The sequence below is a fragment of the Sinohyriopsis cumingii genome, chromosome 13, assembly GCF_028554795.1.
Source record: "Sinohyriopsis cumingii isolate HCF-2022 chromosome 13, ASM2855479v2, whole genome shotgun sequence".
Lineage (NCBI taxonomy): Eukaryota > Metazoa > Mollusca > Bivalvia > Unionida > Unionidae > Sinohyriopsis > Sinohyriopsis cumingii.
This window is the reverse complement of record NC_142973.1, coordinates 61077021-61098174: the sequence shown is the minus strand read 5'-3', so window position 1 is coordinate 61098174 and position 21154 is coordinate 61077021. Positions and strand designations below refer to the sequence as shown.

The following is a 21154-nucleotide window of genomic DNA, read 5'->3' as shown; positions in this document are numbered from 1 at the left end:
ATTATATACTTTTAGCTACATTTAATGACGCTGACCAGAAAAATGACTGTACTACAGATAGGATAAAATTCTAAAGGCTATAGACCTATACATTTCATAGCCTTCCAACTCTGTTAACAACTACGGAACACTTAGTAACTGCTAGAAATGTGTTATATAGAACATGCTTTATTCTAATTTTGTTAATCATCTCCATTGTGCCCCGGTTGAATCAAAAATATAACTACAATATTTAAAGACAATTACCTTAGAGCAGGTATGTTTGCTATGTTAATATTGTTATACAAGTTGTAATATACAACTGTAACTAGTAGGATGATTAAGCTTACATGATATCTGACACCCTGTAAAATTCACTGTGCTAACATTCGAGAGTTTGTTGATAAAAATAGAAAATGTTGACACTAAAGCCTACAGTTCACTAGCTAGGCAATTGATATATGTGTATATATAGGTGGCGCTCACCAGATAATATGTACTTTTGAGAGAGTGACGTATGTAAGGTGAAGTAGTTTGCATTTAAAACATGCACAGTGGAGAGAATGTTTGCATACATCTATGCTACATTAATGTAATGTGGATGATATTTCTTTTGGATATTGTACTTTTGGAAATTTTACATGATTTAAGCACACTGCTAACTAAAATGACTGCTCCCTTGTGTTAAAAAATCAGTCTGAATTAGTCTAAAGTACACTATACATAGCAGCTATTAAAATAGGGAAAATGAATTTTGCCAGACTAGACAATACCAGCTTCTGAAAGTGCAATGAATGAATTACCAAATATATAAAATGTAAAAAAAGTTATCGGCTCTTTTTTATACAATTTACCTCTGAAGTTCAGGAAGTGAAAATGACCAAGTAGAGCTAGCACTTTTTTGAAAGATGCACATTTGAAGTAAGGCCAAGCTGTATACTCTATAACCCATAGTACACCCATCAATCATACACCAAAATAAAGGGAATTAAAGGTTCTTTGCATTATACCTAAGATATACAAGGTTTTTTTAAATAGCCAGTATAACCAGTGAGGAAAGCCGGGGACATTCTTTTTCTTTAAAATCCTAACCCTATGCAAAATGCGAAACTGTATAGCGCCACCATAGGCAGGGAAACTTTGAGTGGGATGCCAACACCCGGGCAAGATATTTGTCAGAGAGGGCCCGTAAACATAAAACAAGCTTACTCAACAAAAGAGAAAATATTGGACTTGCAAAATTATGTAAAATTCAAACGGAAAGACAAAATGCTCTGCTCGAAATTATATTTCTTTTTTTTTAATCAGACTTTTTTCCCAGAGTTGCATTTCGACCGAATATCTTTCACAACATCCTCTTTGGCCACCACTCTGGCATACGTGACACGTGTCAAACATGTGATTAAAGGATCATAATTACAATTATATTTGAATATTCAAAAGTAATTTGTGACAAAAACAAATTTTGCATAGCAACAAATAATAATAACCTTTTTTATACTTATTTTTCATTAAAAATCAAAACATGCTGTTAGTATCATTAAATTCGTAACAAGACTACTTGGAAATTCCCGTGCATTATGTAATGATGGAAATTAATAAAGGACTGATACAGTCAAAAAGTACCGTGGTACATACCACCACAAATAAATACTTCGGTATACCGGTACTACCGCCCACCTCTATTATTTAACGTCCATACAAATGTGTTGGTTGATATGCCTGAATATTAGCAACGCCTATTATACTAATGAAAACGTCAGTGCTATCATATAATTCTAACGGCTAGAGATTAGACATTATTATAAACTGATGCATAGGTTTAATAGTAATGGGCACCATGTGGCCGTGTGGTCTAAGGTCCTCACCTTGACAGATCACCGACATCTCACCTCTATCTACATGAGTTCGACTTTCATGTTCAGCCAACGTGGGTATCTAACTAAGAACGCTTGCCAATATCTTTTTGTGTGTCGGTGGTTCTTCCCGGGATTTTGTCAGGTTCTTCCTCCACCATAAATACTGGCCGCAATGTGTAGCCACATAAAAAATAGTTGGGGCATTTATTTAAGAAAGAGAAAGATGACACCATCGGTAAAGACGTGTTCTGGTTACCGATGGGATAAACAAAGAAGCGTAATGCATATGATCAAATGGCAAAGTGATTGAAACACGTGGAAAATGAGATACGCTTAGATTGGCCCAACAGAGACAGAAAATGGCATTCAGTACTTGTGTAATATTAAAGAGTGTGGCGAAGACCAGTCGTGGATGCAGCATGTGCCACATAAAATAAGGATGATTTAAGCATCACCTAATATGCTTGAAAACTATGTCATATTAATTTACTCTACGACCAAAGAGGTCACAGTGAAGTTCTCCTACACTTACTTTGTGTCACGTTTGCTCAGCCCCAGTTAGTAATTCGTGTATAAACTAAGGTATTATTACAAGCCATGGTTTAATGTCTAAACATTGCCGCAGGCTAGAGTTAATCTCTTACGCAAGGTTAACGTGACCAGAAAGAAGACCGGCATCTTGAATCGGTACAGGAGTTAGATCGAGCGAAATCCCACCTATGTGTTACAGCTTAGTCCTAAGATCAGAGGAACCCGCAAGGGAACGGGACGTGTTCTAAATCCGTCCCCACGTGGACAGACAGCGAGAAGGATATTGTCTGCTAAGTTTGATTGGATCGGGCCAAAGCGACACCCAATCGGAATATGTGGTTACTCCGAGGAAGCCACTCGTAATGTGGCGGTAAAACTGAGAGAGGAGATTATAAGGAGAGACAAAGATTCGTAAAGGTCAGTAACTTATTTGCTCGATTTTTGCAGAATATTACGTCATTGTAATTATAATTATGTGTAGTATGTATACTTAATTACTAGGATCGTTTAGTACGTAGAATTACCTTTGTAGTGTTTAATTTACATGCGTATTTGAGAAAAGAGTTTGAGTATTATGTAAAGAATTATGTAGATTGTTAGCTTTTGGTCAGAATTCATTTTGTAATTCGCTGTTAGGTTACTTCGTAGTAAACTAGTGCATTTATTCATGTCATATGTTAGAATTTACACATGCTTGAACTGTGAATTTGGAAAATGGTTGAAGTGAGTAAGATTAGTTAATATGTATGTATGCATATATCAGAGCATGGATATTTGAATACTTGTCTACTTTGTATGAGTTGTAATGTAAAGAAATGCGTCTGATTGCTGTGATATTGTTTAGTATAATGGGATTAGAAATATGTACTGATGTGATGCAATTTATTGATGTATGTATGAGAAGTAACTGATACCGTGCTTTTGTTACGACGTTGTTTTACCATACAAGAAAGTATGAGTATTTCGATGTGAATAAATGCGCAACCGAAGAAATTTAATAGCCGTTATCTGATGATAGGCTGGGCTTAGTGTGAGATGAGAGGACTAAGGAAAATATTGTATAGTCCTTGTGTTTTCACAGGAAGCTTCCTGGGGGACTAAACTTCCGGTTCAGTTAAGTCCCGAGTCTCCAAGAGGGGAGACGGAAGTGCGACTAGCAGATCAGTTGGAGTCGACAAGTGTATTCGGTGGAGAGAGTCGAGGAGGAAAAGGAGTCTAGGAGGAGAAAGTTGAGAAGGAGGAGGAGTATAGAAAAGTCAAGGAGGAGAGGGAATTAGGAGAAAGTCGGGAGGAAGAGGAGAAGGAATTGGAGGAATAAGAGAGAAGAATATACATCTGAGTAGAATACAAGGACAGGTGGAAAGCTATCTCACACTACTGTCAAGTGATGCAATAGTTTATCACAGGGTCGAGCGGAAGGAGAGTACTTGGGAAATTTGAAGCATTTGACTATTGAATTGTTATTAAATTGTATTCGTTGAATTTCACTTTTTTTGTATATTCAATCATTTAATCGTCGGAATTGCTGACTGGGGGAGCGGAGTTTTACATCTATCTTTCACTAATTTAACTTCCAACCAAAATCGAGCCTGGATGGGACTTCTATAATAATTTAAATAAAATATTGGAAGCACCCCACCCAACCGTAACACACCTACCACAGTGGCGGCCTAACAACCCGTCACACCAGACTTTGCTTTAAAACAATCAACTGCTGCATGAAAAAAAAAAGCAGGTCTGGTTGTCGCTGAAATACTTTCAGCATTTCTTGTCTTCGTTTTCCTGTCTCATTTTCTATTTAAGTCACTTTTCCTCAATTTGATCGTATTTTACGGCACGTGTCGGAATGGTAAAGACGATGCTCTCATTAAACAAGCGTTGTCAAATTTATTGTCTTCGTGAACAAGGCAGCCTCGACGACCATTGTGACGGAGGAGGCAGAAAAGTACACAATAACGTAGAGAATACAAGTGGATAGGATAATTACTAGCCTGAGTTTTGAATGATATAATAAAAATGTGCTGAAAAGTTTTGTACTGAGGGTGACTTATCAACTTTCTGTTGAAGTTTTCATATTATTTATTTTTTTACTGCGGAGAGCATTTATAATATTTGCACAATGGCATGAAAAAATGTGAAAAATGCAGTATGTACGATGCATATGTGAAGTTACTGAATCCAAAAAGATTATCAATCTTTTCGTCTTAGAACAGATACTGCGAGGGGATAAAATGGCTGTCAGTATAAATTTACTTGGTATAATCTTGAGTCTCTACTCTAGACAATTCTTTCAATGTATAAGATGAAGAAACACTTTACAATAATAACTGCAATTCTTAATTTTTTTAAACATTAACATTTAATTAAATTTAATTTTTTATTCCTATAAACCATTTCTGAGTTAATGATTTTCACGAATGGTGAATGGATCCGTTGGAAACTTCCTCATCGCTCTATCATCGCAATGGCTGATCATAACTGACTTAAGTTTTTCGCTAAAACGTCTCTTCACATCTCTTAGTTGGTTCTTTATCCTTTAAAATTTAATCGGTTCTCTTTCTGAACGTTTTTTTTCTTCCTAACATTGATCGTCTCTGCAAAATTTGGCACATCATTCTGGCAAAACCTGACAATGGTACCGACTGGGCATCAAACATGTTTATTTAGGATCGCAATCTCAACATAAAATGTTTGCACGAGTTCGCGGAAAGTCCCGAAATATCGTGAGTGTTAATTTATGGCATTATCCATTAAAAAAGTCCTACTTAAAACATTCTTTGCATGCACGGACCTGGACTAGTGAATCATCAGTGAGTTTAAAAAAAGGGGGGGGGGGATCATCGAATATCGTGTATAAAAAAAAAGCATAAATTCTTGCTATTCCTTTCTTTTGTAAATTTCAGCTAGTCATGTTTTAAATTTGGTGAATACACAGAGGGGGAAGGGGAGTCCCTCAAAGATCATGTGTCTTGAAATTCAAAATGGCTGAAATGTTATCTTTAGAACTGTGGAACAAATTCGCTTACTGACCACTGCAACAAATCTTAGATGACAATTTGTAAAACATCTGGGGAATATATTAAAGTCAGAACGTGACGTCATTGTCATTTTACAGCTACCATAGCTTTCCCTAATATCTTTTACTGCTCTAACATTAATGACACCATTCTTTAACTTATTTGTATTCCCTTGATACATTAAAAAATGATACCATAGTTGTAATTTATTTTATGATATAAACATATTTTATTCACATGGAAATATATCAAAGAAGTCGGACAACAAGCTATACCAGCTTAGTTACGGTCCTCTCCCAACAAACAAATGCATACTAAAAGTGATGACAATTATGGCTCGACTCTTTCCTTGGGGTATGTTTGTTCAATTTTTTAATGTTTGTCTCAAGAAAAGAGTTAATTTCAATTAATATTACGAATATAAAATTATATTTTTCTAAAAATGCGACAATATTAGCCCCCCCCCCCAGCTATCTGGATGCCAAAAATACCAGCTCAACCGACCTCTTCAAAAGTAAATGTACAATTAAAATGGGAATAAAACAAATGGAACTTGAAACAGTAATTTAAATGATAAAGTATGGGGTTTTCATTGAATCGTCTTTATATAAACGATTTCAATCAATATACTGGGAGAAACAAAAATCAAACATTACGCCCAATATTCTGATAAAATAAAAGCTTACAAAGAAACATCGGCTTCTAGCATTCTTGAAAAATAAGTCAGAATTTATTAAACAATTTTAAACCTATCGTGACATCATAAATTTCGGACGAAATCTACTAATTAATCGGTCTTCAGAAAATGCATTTCTTGGTTACTGAGACATCTTAATCCAATATTGTCATAAAGGTGGTCGTATAAAATGCTTTTCTACTGTATGAAAAATGTGAGCCTAAATTTAATACCGTTCACGTGTGACAGTTTTATTATATTTAATTTGTGTAACTGTATTTATGGTATTTGAAGATATTTATGGGGTTTATAGCGTGACCCAATTTCTATTCTACAACTATATATATAGCAAAACTGGTTCACTATGAAGAAAGCATCAAATACTGGTTGCTATGACAGTTTTCACACAGTGACGTATTCACCATACATTATAGACAGTGATCGCGATAATTACACGTGGTTGTCGCCATCGCTATTGGATAGTTCGCGATCACGCCACGATTCCTATACATGTATGATCACCTCATATTGCGCAGACCGGTCATACTGTGTACATGGAGCACCAACATTGCACCTGCCCATGTTGAATATGTATACAACAAACTGAAACAGCTATCGCTAACTTGATACCGGTTGCGGTTTATGTTCCTCAAGCCATTACGCGGTATGTACCAGAAATAGCTATGTAGAGTTTCTGCAGTGGTATTTTAAAGTCACGGGCCAAATACACTCTATAACAGGGGTCTGAGACATGCGTACCGCAGGCCGCATGCGTCCCGCCAAGCCGTATCCCGTGGCCCACAAATGCTTGGCATTCACAAGGTGTCATGAGAGATAACAAAGGCCGTGCGGCCCTCGGGGTGGTTTGAGTTTGAGACCGCTCCTCAATAATGGTCAAGTGGCAACATAACCCTGAACACCCTATTTTCGATAGGATACAATGATTGGCTTACACAGTGCGGGAGGTAATACGCGTATTCTTCATTCTCGTGACATTTCTACTAAATCATGAGCAGGGCGGGTTCAGGTCAAGTGGGTTTTGTTATTCTGTGTTCATCTGTTTTTTTAAAGGTGGTGTCCAAAATTTCAATAGGGCCCTAACTTTCCTTTCGAGGCACTAAAGCAAAAGTCGCTGTGTCCATTTACGCAGTGTGCATAATACTCAATAAACGTGCGCTGACAAGCACGTCTGTGTGTGCATATTTTTTTTTTTTTTTTTTAAATTTAACCGGGGGTTGGCTGTCCGGAAACGCACCCACCCACCCCCAATCCGGCCCTGCCGAGTATTTGCCACTGAACACAAAGAACTATGTAGGTAACTACTGAGTGAGTCATCTCATCGAATGAATGAATGAACTGCAACCTTCTTACCGACGTCATCGATAAAGCCAATGATAGATCAAATGGGTGTTGGGGTTGGGTTCAAAATCCTTTAAGTATAAGGAAATGAAGATATGTTTCAGGAAATACTATAAGTCTGGTTTTAAGTCAATTTAGATAAAATTTAGTGTTTGTATATTCACTTCCTGCTATGTAAATCCCATACTTAGGCCGAAATAAACTCCCATCTGTGTAAACGTGGGCATTCGGTGCTTCCATGGGGTTGTCGACCTTTTATTAGTAACTGTATTGACTGACCTTTGTAACCGTTACAGCTGTACATGTACATACAGAATGCGTTTTCGTGGTACTCGCCGATCTTTGAATTGTATTTAAACTGTTGCTGGTGTGTAACAAATAACATCCAGTACGTTTTATCTTGTAGAAGAAAACATTTGAAAATCACCAAGGCTTTCTTTTTTCTTTTTTAAATCTCGTTCATCGGGGGCGTAGCTAAAAAATAACGTGAACAAAACTTCCCGCCCTCTATGTTTAATAGGGCATCTAGGAGTGCTTATACATTCCCCTCTCCCCACCCTCTATCACAAACTATAGGAGTGCCTGCACATTTTGTCCTGATACGCAATTGTTAATACGTTGCCAGGTTGTACGATAAATATAAATCTCAATACACATGTCTAATATATTCATCGCAAATATAACTCATAAAAGACACGTATACAAAGGACACTTCCATAAAAAAATTAAACCTGCTTATAATGGGCATTCACACAAAAGGATAGAGGTTTATAATGAGCATTCGCGTATAAAGGACACGTCTTGTATCGGGAATTTCAAGATAAATTCCACCTGCCTATACAGGACTTCCAGATAGTTAACTGCTTTTAAAAGGCGTTTCCAAATAAATGTCACATGTTTATAAAGGATAAGTGCTTATAAATGAAAATCCTCAGATTAATGCCCCCTTTAATAACGATTTGGCTGGTTTTGTGGGATTTATCACCATTTTTCAGCACATGATTTACTACTATACATGATGGTCAGTATATCTGGTGGAGTAAGAACCAAGGACAACCCTGGGAAGAACAAACTACCCACGGGATGCTACTGGAAAGCTATTTCACATACCAGCATTGGTATTTTATGAAGGACACGAACAGGTATTTGATACCTGGTAATAACGTGAATCCTAGATAAAAGTCACGCGTGTCTACAGAAGCTAAAATTATGTAATCCCTTGCATATCATATATAAATATATTTCACTGCACGTATGAATGGCCATCTAATGCATACTATGGTTCCATTTACTGTTAATTTTGAATTACATACAAAGTACAAGTGAAAGGTTAACTTCCAATGATAAAAGTGTTAAAAAATAACTGTTCATGGTGGGAAAGTTATCTATTTTTCTTCTCCAAACGACTCTCCTTTTGAGCTGAAGCAAGAAACTTACGCTTCTCAGCCAATCTTACACAAAATGAATAACTAATAAACGAACACAGAACAAACTGCACTATTATATATTTAGTCATTGATATTTTGAAAATAAAATTTCCAGAATGATTAGTCATATTCTAAAATGTTCAGGAAATTCATTCGAAAAAAACGTGCACAGAAACTTTGACATTCCAAAGTCCAGAAAGTCTCAAGTCCTTCCGTGTATGGTCATCAGAATATAGGTCACAAAAGTGACATGATATCAGCATTGCATAGGTTATCCTCTCAATATATATATGTCTCTTTCTACCTATTTATAGATATTGCTAGAGACTGTTTATCCATTCAAACGAGAAAGGAACATCATGTGCCTCGATCATATTATAGTAAAAGTCATACTGGTCATCGCTGATTATTTCATTAATGGGTTTAATTTTTTAGAATTTGATTTAACATACCATTAAATGACAATTTTTGACTTTATTTGGATCCTCATACATACATATTTCTTTGGAAGGTCATTATTTACATTTCCTTAGAAGTACATATTGCAAAATCAATGTTGAAGTACGTGGATATTTTTGGACGAGATCAAACAATAGATAAGATCCAGTACAATACGGATTGAATGTTGCGCGTTGTGATGTCATAGTGAAAGTTATGTTGTTACACGAATTCGTACTACCTTATATTGTGACGTTTAGACGATTAGTTGGTTTTCGCTTGGAAGTTTCTTGATGACAGTTACGGTGCAGATCTTTCAAGAATCATGATTATATAGACATTAGTTAAACACAATTAGTATTATAGTTTAAAACAACAATTTATATTTAACTTGAGTAAATAAGGGCACATGTCGACCATTACTAAAGGAAAATTGTTAATTGCCGGAATTTATATATAAAAGAAAATGAGTGTTAGGAGTTCTAAAAATGTCAGTGTTCAAGGAATGTAAAAATGATGAAAATCTGATAAAATGCCCCAAAACCGGCAATGAATTTATGTTTTATGATTTACTGTGAAGATAAAAAAGAAGAAAAAAACGTTCCACTGCTATAACAAGCTCGAGATCCACATTTCTAGACAGCGGTAGACAAAAATCAGGAGGTGGTTATGTCTACCTTAAGCGACCGAAATTTAGTGGTCGGATCAAAAGGGGTTGGGAGGTTCATGGGAGTTGGGGCTTTTGAGAGGCTGAGATGGGGGTATCAAAGTAATTTTTCTAGAGCGAGTGGGGCCAAAACGTGCCCCCTCCCAATCAATGATGTTATTTATACAGTTATTTGCATAATGAGATTTAAAAAAATCGCCGTCTACAAACCCCTCGTGACCACCCATCTTTCCAATACTTTAGGATTCCATATGTGTGTATCTGAATGTGGAAAATATGCGATTGAAAAGAAATATGGACATGCGCAGAGCAATGAATATCAGATCTGACAGTTTTAGGACGGGAATATTTGTACTAATTCCCTGCCCTTTTTAAGCGATGATAGGCGGTTTGGAAGAGTGACTGACGCTGTCTGTTAATCAGTCAGTATAATTAACCACGTGGATAAGCACCGGCGAAGGGCGGCTTGTCAACACTATATATAACAGTGACTGTTCGTGCATGCATCGCCGAAAATACCATTGTAATCAACTGATAATTCATCTTTAAAGCGATAACGGAAAAGGTAGGAAATCACCAGAATACATATATTATTATACAGTATACACACTAGGCCTATATGTTGATATTTATAACTAACATTATGTAAAGTTTACTTAAGCATTACTCATGCTAAACGGGAGTGTCAGTTTTCATTCATCTGTTTTAAACCAGTTCATTCTGATATTAACCTACATAATTTGTAGAGTTACTAGTGACAAGACAGTCGGAATTGATTTTATAAAACCTCTCTCATCATTCCTCTGCGAACCAGTCAAGGCATGCTTTACTGGAATAGACTGGTTTGCTGTTTGATTATAACTTAGGTGAAATAAATAGTTACAGTATGTTATCTTACCAATGGGTATTGGGTCGGAACTTGCCGCCCATAGTCGGAAAAGTAGGCTAGGAGTTTGACCAATTACCCAGTTGGGTCGAGTGTGGCCAGATCGGATTATGCACCACTTCCCCGAAATAAGTGTACCACTGGTGCTCGTATTGTTGCTTACAATGGACCTGTCATACTTGTACTATAGTAACTATATATTACATGTACGACAATTTAATTGTAAGCAACGATACGTGCCCCAGTAATAAAGTGTATTAATTTGGATAAGGGTATTTGTTATCAACCGTTTTATTTTTCTTTTTGTTATTGACAGAGATGTGTAATAGTGCTACATTTAAGTTCCTGCTGAAATTATTGGATATTTTCCCCCTGCTAAATAGACGACAACATAACAACTATCGAAGGAATACTGTCAGACTTTATATGACAATTTTAGGAATCGAATATTAAACACATTTTGATAACTCGTGTCATAGGTTTTAATTTACTACTATATAGTTGACTTCCAATGCATTATGAATCAATTGCCAGTCATAAAAATCTTTATATGACACAATTACAGGCTATCTGAGAACTATCAAATCCGTTCACAACTTAAAATTTCGGACTCCATACTTGCACACTTTTGTAATTTGGAAAAATAAAGTCATCAACGCCATATACAGTGTTATATCCCTGCTATATTTAGGAGATGGAGCAGCCTGATTTACACAATAAGCTACAAAGGTGTGATGGGGATATTCTACCTGTATATACTGTATAGCTCATGCAGTGTATACATAGTGCTTTAATGGCTTCAGCTAAAATAAAGGGAGATGAAACAACAGTGACAAAAATCTCTCAGAATTATATTTGAAAAAATTGCCACATAAGTAGGGTGTATGTTATGCCAAACATTTCAAAAGAATGCAGTTTGAATAGAAGTGTCTCAGAAAATGTGTTTAATAAAAATTTGGAGGGTCTTTAGCATTTCAGAAACTTGACCAACATTTTAAATAGTACATACTGTAGACCAATATTTTAAAATATTGTTTCTATGTTTGCTTGTTCAGATTTGTAGTCTTTTGGATATTAATTATTGCTTAAATTTGGCATGTTTATGTTAGTAGTTGTTTCTGACTTCTATAATAATGCTTAAATTTGATTTTAAAATGTCCAGGCACTGACATTTTTAAAACTACCTAAGGTTGAATTAAAACCATTATATAGACACATTTGTTCAGACTGTGTTTGTTGAATGTATGGTGTATAATAAACAAGGATACAAAAGTCCACACTCAATTTATCATATATATATATATATATATATATATATATATATATATATATATATATATATCCTAGTTTTTACAATTCAAATTCAGATTTGTTTAGTTTTGGTATAAAATATTACAATACCCCTCACACAGTGGGTTACCTCCCTTTGGAAAGATAATCTGTAATGCTTTATACTTGGAGAGAAAATACCACGTGAACCCCCATACTGCATTACTCCATCACACTCATTACATTCTATTTAAGTAGCATTTTGAGAAGTGGGGCACATTGCTGACAACACTTCAAGTCAGCACAAAGCAGATGTCACAGTACACTAATAAGGTCACATTTTTTAATGGATTTTATTCTGTGATAAGGAAGGTTGAATCCCTACATAGAGCTTTTGTACTAATGCATAAACATGGTTTATTGTGGTTTACATGACACAGGGATAAAAATAACCATATGGCAATGATATATCCTCAAAGAGTTTTGTACTAATGCATAAACATGGTTTATTTTGGTTTACATGACACAGGGATAAAAATAGCCATATGGCAATGATATAAGAGTTGAGCTGTATGAAGCTTGATTTATAACATGAATGACTTTTCCCTGTAGAAAGTATGCAGTTAATGGAATTTTTCCAAAAGCAGCGATTGTTTCAAGTATTTGATTTTCTTACAAAAATTGTCATATATAGTTTAACATTAATCCTATTAAAGGTATTTTATCATCTTATTTTTCCAGCATTTCACAGTTCTGCCACTGGTATTTTTGCAGTAGGGGATTTGAATGGAGTGTATATATGTCTGTGTCAGTTTTTATTTGAAAACAGTATCAATAAATAGGCTCATTACAGTGACTATGTTATTATGGCACTACATTGTATGCCTTAGAACAACATGTAACAGCAGACAACATTACCACTGAATATGGAAAACATCACATCCTCCATGGTACAACTGTAGCATTACCAATTGTACGGAAAACAGCATATCCTCCATTGTACAACTTTACCATTACTACTAAATATGGAAAACAACTTATCCTCCATTGTACAACTTTACTACCATTACTACTAAATATGGAAAACAGCATATCCTCCATTGCAGAACTGTAGCATCACCACCAAATATGGAGAATAGCATATCCTTCACTTTACAACTGTAGCATTACCAATTATACGGAAAACAGCATATCCTCTATTGTACAACTTTACCATTACTACTAAATATGGAAAACAGCTTATCCTCCATTGTACAACTTTACTACCATTACTACTAAATATGGAAAACAGCATATCCTCCATTGTAGAACTGTAGCATCACCACCAAATATGGAGAATAACATATCCTTCATTGTACAACTGTAGCATTATCAATTATATGGAAAACAGCATATCCTCCATTGTACAACTTTACCATTACTATTAAATATGGAAAACAGCATATCCTCCATGGTAGAACTGTAACATCACCACCAAATATGGAGAATAGCATATCCTCTATTGTACAACTTTACCAGTACTACTAAATATGGAAAACAGCATATCCTCCATCATACAACTTCGACATAAGCACCATAACTGAAAACAGCATAATCTCAATTGTACAACTTTAAGTACAGTAGGTTTTTAATAACTAGATAATCAATGAAAGCATTTCATTGTTCATCTGCAAAAAGTTACTTAGTAAATCCTTGATAATGGTGGTTGATATGTAGGAACATACATTTAAATGATCTAAGGTTTCTTAATGACTGTTATATACATATAGTTCATCATGCTGTTGACAAATTAACTTTGCTTTTAGAGTGTTTGCTTGATTTTAAGTGGATTTATTGATTTTGCTTGATTTGAGAGTGTGATTTGCTTGATTTTAGAATGTTTGCTTGATTTTAGTTGGGGATTCAAGCAATCATGCTTTCTTGAGAAAACACTGACTTGGATAATTAAAAGTAGGTACTTGAATGCAGCCAGCTAAAATATTCTCGCAAAATCACATTTGTTTGTAACCCCCTATTTTTTTAAAAACAGAAGACATCAAGGAGAAGAAAAAAATGCACACAACTTAGTCATTTTGCTGATTGATTTATAAATTCTAACCTGATTGTCACCAGGTGGTTTGAAACACTGTTAACTTGTTGCCATCTTCACTCAAACAGGAGTTTCTTTAGCAACATGGTTGCCATATATTTGCTTGGGACAGTCTGTATTGTCATGCAATAGATTGTGAGGTATTCACCATCTTTGTTAATCTCATTAATTGATAATTTCTACAAATGGGGTACAACTGGCTTGATGTCTGTATCCTGTAGGTTAAAAACATTTGGTTTACTCAGGTCTTGTCCCATCTTCACTAGCCAAAGTTCAGATGTGATGGCTCTCTCCACACCTTGGCATATTGAGCAGATATTTCTGTGCTTCAGGTCTGTGAATTTTATTGAATGCGGTGGCAAACCACCACATCCAGTCAAAATTAAGTTGTTCAGATATGATCACTGTTCCAACATGATTGTAATAAGGGGAGCACACAACTTGAATGGGCTGATAAATAAGCAATTTTCCACGGCCAATCATTGTTTGCACAAAACCCTTTCACTCAAACAGAACTGTAATGGCATCCCTCTCGTATGTAGTCATACTTTTGATGTTAAATTTACAGAGTATCCTTATTAGGTCATTTGCCTCCATAATTTTCAGCCGATGTACAATGCACTACGTTATTGGTTAGTTGGCATTACATGCTAAGGGAGGCAACTCATGAAATCCAATAGATGTCGCAAAGACAAAGCTCCAATATATTCGTCAATCTGCCAACGCATAGATAGGATTATCATATCGGAACCTTGATTAGTGAAGATGGTCTTGTCCTTTATCTTGCTTTACAAGAGTCTAATTTTGTCATCATAGAATTTCTCAAAGGAATCCAGAAAAATCTTGGGAATACATTTCAACATGTTATTTGTTATAAATATTTAGTTTTAAAACAAAAATAGCAGGCTAGAAGGATTTATAGCTTTGAATCCGTGAGACATCCTTCAAATTTTACATGCAGATATTTTTGGCATGTATCAGAGATGCACCACGTTTGCTGGAGTAAGATGTTTTGCTTTGTGGCATAGGCTGGGCAATAGGAGTTTAGTGTCTTGGCTAAGGACACAACTCTGCATTCAGTAAATCCAGTTTAAGCCATTAGACTTGGTACTTCTGTGTAGGAGGTGAATGGCTCTCATACAGTCATTGGTGTACATCAGAGATGCATAACAACATTTTCTTTGGGTTAAGCCCACTTTTTAGATTCTTTTGCTTTGTGGATTTATAGTAAAAGCCTGTCTTGAGAGACCACCTATCTTGAGAGACCAGGTTCTCCACGTACACTTTTATTGATTGTATAGTGCTATGACCTGTTATGAGAGACCACCTGTCATGATAGACCAGTATGTTGTGGGAGAAGGGATGGTATTTCAAGACAGATTCCACTTTAGTTACTTTTTAACTGTATTGAGGTTTTAGTTTTAACTGTATTGGTCACATACCAGGAGGGCTTTTGGAATCTCCTGTTGTGTGTCATCAGTTGTCTGACATCCAGTCATCCATTATCACTACTGCTAAACTGCTTGGAAGATTGCCATGAAACCTAATACACATGAAATCAAAGTCTAGTTGGTCCTAAATGAAAATGGTGCTCAGACATACAGTATGGCCACCACCACAGCAACTGTCTTGAAAATCTTCTTGTCATCTCTACTGCTTATAAGTGGATGTTGTATCAATTTGAAGTTTTCACTAAAAGACTTCTCATGAGATTTACTATAACTAGTCCTAAATAAAAATGGTTTGCTTGGTCATTGTACTTCTTTAAAATCTTTTTGTTACTAATAGAATCCTCCTGAATGGAACCGCTCCAGTGGCCTAGTGATTAGAGCATCTGCCTTGGATTCGGGAGGTCGTGGGTTCGATCCTTGGCCGAGTCATACCAAAGACTTACAAAAAAAGTACTAACAGCTGCCTCGCTTGATGCTCAGCAATAAGAGGTTAGTGTTAGGACTGGTTGGCCTGGTGTCAGGATAATGTGACTGGGTGGGACATCATGCTACATGTCTGCGGCATGATGCCCCAGTGCTGGACATCACTATAAACTGCCACACTGCAGTCATCGTAGCGATATGACTGAAAAATAGTTAAAGCTATGCTAAAAAACCAAATCTCTCACACACACACACACACACACACACGGAGGTGTTCTTGAATGGAAAGTCATATCACTGTACCCAATATATCCACCCTGGCAGCCATCTTGAAAATCTTTATTTCTATATCACCAGAATGGAAAGTGTTATCAGCATTGGGGTTTCTAGGGAAGACATTTGTTGGTCCTAAATTACAAATTGCGCTGATCTGATATCCAGTATGGCCACCACAACAGTCATCTTGAAAAACTTGTGCTACTTCTAGACCAGTACTGAGATCGCTGGATAAATGGATACATAGGTTATAGACAGATAGATAGCTCTGGAAAGTATGTATATATATAGACTCTTTTTTTTCCTCAGCAAAACATTTACTTAACCACCATGGCTGCTATAGAGGTTCAGAGCCCGAATGTCAGCTACACAGACCAGTACATTGAAGCAAAGTATGAATATTCCACCACAGATGTACAAAAGGAGAATGGGAAACTGATTGCAAAACCCAAGACTACACGATACACATTCAGAACAGAGAGAAAGGTAAGCTAAAGCCAAGCTGATATTACCTTGAGCAAACAATGCCTAATTGCAATCACAACAGTAAGAAGCAGGAATTGAGGACAGATATTTACATTCAAATAGCAAGTAAATAATATGGTCTCTTTCAAAATATCTTAACTACAAGGATTTCCCAGTTAGTGAAAGGACACTAAAATCTCATTTCTATAAAAATGAATGATAACGCAAAGAGAAAATATTGTCTTTCTCAATTTCATGAATGTCAAAATGAATTTCATTATTCATGCATATAATCTACAGTAATATCTTGGTGTGACATTTTAAAATAAGTTAGCATTTGAAAGTGTGATGGAACATATGCACTGCCTTTAACACTAAGAAGTGGGTGTGGGTGAATGTTCTGTTAAAGGAATTTGCAGCCTCTTTCATTTACATGTCATTATACGTTTGCTTTGTTAAGTGGATTCAGGTTGCTATTTAAAGCATTTTCTTAAGTCAACACATGTACTATTAGTTGGGATCACAGAATACTGGCAGGCTAGTATTATAGTAACCACCCCAGCAGTGGGTGCACAGAATCTCCATAAATTGATTTTTTTGGGAGGGGTACACAGTTAGGTTTTTCCCAGGGGGGCAGGCAGAATTTCTTTCTGGCTGGCACAAGAGTAAATCACCTTAAGAGTAAATCACCTCATAAGTCAAGTCCAGCTGCAAACAATTCCATGACATCTAGATCTGCCATTACATAACATTTTCAGCAGATCTAGGTCTGTGCAGTCTGTTGGAAGTAATCAGTAGAACAAACAACAGAGACCCTGAACTGCCAGTGCATTTTGTGGCATATCAGGGTCTATTTTGTTTGCAGTCTGATTAAAATCAGATCTCCACATTCCACAGATCTGATGGACACCAATAAGAGGTCATGTTCTGTTGACCTTGTGGTTCACCAATCAAATTACAACTTTCAAATTTCAGAAAGGAACATGCATCATTTGGAATGTATAATTACTAATGATAACTTGAAACACTTTATGTGATATGCTTCTAAAAATAAGTGCACCAGGAATTATAATTTTGTTGTTGTAGGGTTTAGCGCCATTTTTCAGCACAAGATAGGCTATACATGGCCAGCCAGAATAAATGGTGGAGGAAGAACCTGGGAAAACACAAAAAAGAACCACCGACCCATGAGAAGCTAGTGGCAAGCTTTCTCACATACAGGAATTATAAAGATCACCAAAACATGAACTTGTATCATAGTCTATCAGATGTAAACATACGACTGTGGAGATCTGATTTAATGTTGTTTGCAGTTGGACTCAACTTGTAAGTTAATATATGGTAATTCTAATTGTTACGGTTTTGACTATACTTTTGGCTTGACTATCACAGGATTCTAATTTAGTTGTGAAATAAATAGGAGATGGGGCCTTTAATTACACTGTGTCAGTTACTAAAAAAAAATCCAACTATAAGTAATTTTATTTCCACAAGATAACTTTATGAAGAACTGTTGTACTTCAACTAGATTTAGTTTTCTGTTTTATATTAGTAAGACATTAAAAAAATTAGATTTCAGCATTTGGTGTGATCCTTGAGAGGAGTTGTAGCCCCTGATTCTTTGCCTTTCGAACTTTACTTTTCACAGCTCATCATTACCCAAATTTTTAATTCACCTTTATTTTTCTGAGAGTTTAAATGAGTTGGATTTCCAGCAATCCATGTCATTGTTTGGAGTTTTGGCCCTTGAATATCTATTCTCCTAACTCTGCCTTTCCAACACAAGTTTCTGTTTAAGGACCTTCCTAACAAATGAAGACTTCTTTGTGGATTATAAGAATTCAATATCAGAGTAACAAGATAAGTTGGTAATAACTGGATCAAAAGGGAACACATTTTCAGAAATGTAAATTTAGTGTGGCACGTTTTATTTAAAAAATGTGTGATTTTAAATATATATTTGTTATAAAATAAACTCGTTAAATTTTATTTGATGCAATATATTTAATTTCCAAATCATAAAGTATATGTACAGCACTCCACGACTATCAGGCCATTCATTATAATACATTTCCTCTTAAAAACCAGTGTATAGTCATCAGACCATTCATTATAATACAGTTCCTGGTAAAAGGCAGGGTACAGTCATCAGTCCACTCATTACAATACAGTTCCTGTTAAAAGGCAAGGTTCAGTCATCAGACCATTCATTATAATACAGTTCCTGGTAAAAGGCAGGGTACAGTCATCAGCCCATTCATTATAATACAATTCCTGGTAAAAGGCAGGGTACAGTCATCAGCCCATTCATTATAATACAGTTCCTGGTAAAAGGCAGGGTACAGTCATCAGCCCATTCATTATAATACAGTTCCTGGTAAAAGGCAGGGTACAGTCATCAGCCCATTCATTATAATACAGTTCCTGGTAATAGGCAGGGTACAGTCATCAGGCCATTCATTATAATACAGTTCCTGGTAATAGGCAGGGTACAGTCATCAGGCCATTCATTATAATACAGTTCCTGGTAATAGGCAGGGTACAGTCATCAGGCCATTCATTATAATACAGTTCCTGGTAAAAGGCAGGGTACAGTCATCAGGCAATTCATTATAATACAGTTCCTGGTAAAAGGCAGGGTACAGTCATCAGGCCATTCATTATAATACAGTTCCTGGTAAAAGGCAGGGTACAGTCATCAGGCCATTCATTATAATACAGTTCCTGGTAAAAGGCAGGGTACAGAGAGGAATCACATTTCATTAAGTGGTAGTAAAATCATATATATGATAAGGTGGTCTCACTGTAAGGCATTATACTGTATGGCTTCCATCAATAGTGTTATAATGAGGGAGTACTGTAGTTGTATGGGTGAACCAACTCAGTTTCATCAAGCAGGTAAATGTATATTGAATGTTTGAGTTATTTAAGAATAAATTGTTTATTTATTTACTTTTTAAAATTTCTGATAGAGATGAAGTTATTCAGTGGAAGAAAAATTTAAGTTGTACATGTACTGAACATATTCAGTAGCATTTGCCTAGATGCTTCTTATCATTTGCAGTGAATTAATGATTTATAAATTAAAGTTGGGGAAATCATTACATCAAATGGGAGCCAGATTTTCAGGGGTATAAATTGTTAGAACTGGGATACCTGTACGATTTTCAAATACTTTTCTCATTTGGACAAAGGGTTTCATTATTGGCCCCTGTTGACCTTTTTACAAATCTTTGGATACATTTTCCCTAATATGAATTACTGTTAAATGCATCCACATTCTAACATTGTTTTCACTCCAAGATCTTTTTACTGAGTCTGCCCTCTTTGGCAAGTAGTTTCTATTGACCAAAATAACTATTTACTGTCTGAGTCTGCCCTCTTTTCGCAAGTAGTTTCCATTGACCAAAATAACTGTTTATTGAGTCTCTCTTTTTTGGCAAAAAGTTTATTTTTACAAAGAGAAAGCAGCAGGAGCAAAGGTTAAACTGCATTGAATTTTTATTTTGGACAAGAAATTTAAATTTAATTAACAGGTACAATTAGAACAGGAAGTTTACTAGTTAGTTCTTTTGTTGTACGTTGGGCTGTACATGACATTCTCTAAAATAAATGAGAATTTTAATCTTAAATTCATTCCCAGAACTTTACTGTACAACCTAATTTTGTAAATTTTTTATTTTTTATTTGCCTATTCTTGCTATTACGTAACATATTTATTTGATAATAAGCTCACCCCAACCCACCCAATTTGCAAACTGTGGCAAAAACTAATCTATGTTTCTGGGCTTGACAATTTTTTCAAGATCCCTAGACCCCTGACAATTAAAATGAATATATGCATGGTGTGGTCCTATGACAGCCCGAGTCCAAATATTTCAGTGATTGGGTTTTAACAACTTTTAACATGTAATTGGTTTTTGTCATAATGAAGAACTGGAGCTGAATGTCGTTATCATAGACATAGAATGCCAACCTGGGCTAGCCAGGGTGGGCATTGAAGCAACAACCTTTTGATTATCAGACCAGTGCTCTACCAACTGAACTTCAGTTGTTAAAAATATTTAATTGAAGTCACACCAAGAATGTGAGTCATGCCATATTGTTCTCTGCAGTACATTGGTTACAATCATGACTATATTTTCCTGTTGTATACCACTTGTTTCATTTTTTGTCTTTTCCTATATCTTTAGCTACTAATAGTTCAGTATACATGTTTTGATTCAAATAAAGCTGAATCCACTAGACTTTTTCTGGTGAAAATAGCTGGGTTGAAAAGTGATAAACTTGGGTACCAGGCCCATCTTAAGGAATTTTCAGCGTCTTATGTTGCATTTGATGA

The 21154-nt window shown here is 35.8% G+C and overlaps 1 protein-coding gene across 5 annotated transcripts in view; it reads left to right on the top strand.

Annotated features, from left to right (window-relative positions):
* Positions 1 to 6578: 6578 nt before the first annotated feature.
* Positions 6579 to 21154, top strand: part of LOC149785681 (inositol-3-phosphate synthase 1-A-like) — a 34980-nt gene continuing 20404 nt past the window's right edge. Inside the window, exons 1-3 of one of the 5 annotated variants that reach the window (XM_089979515.1) lie at positions 10308 to 10518; positions 15986 to 16137; positions 16657 to 16833. In XM_089979515.1, the coding sequence (XP_089835641.1) occupies positions 16678 to 16833 (156 nt within the window). In that variant the 5' untranslated portion in view covers positions 10308 to 10518; positions 15986 to 16137; positions 16657 to 16677. Of the gene's footprint in view, positions 6727 to 10307; positions 10519 to 11021; positions 11046 to 12853; positions 12871 to 15985; positions 16138 to 16656; positions 16834 to 21154 lie in introns of those variants that run through there. The other 4 variants (XM_089979514.1, XM_089979513.1, XM_089979512.1 and 1 more) reach the window with 4 other exon arrangements.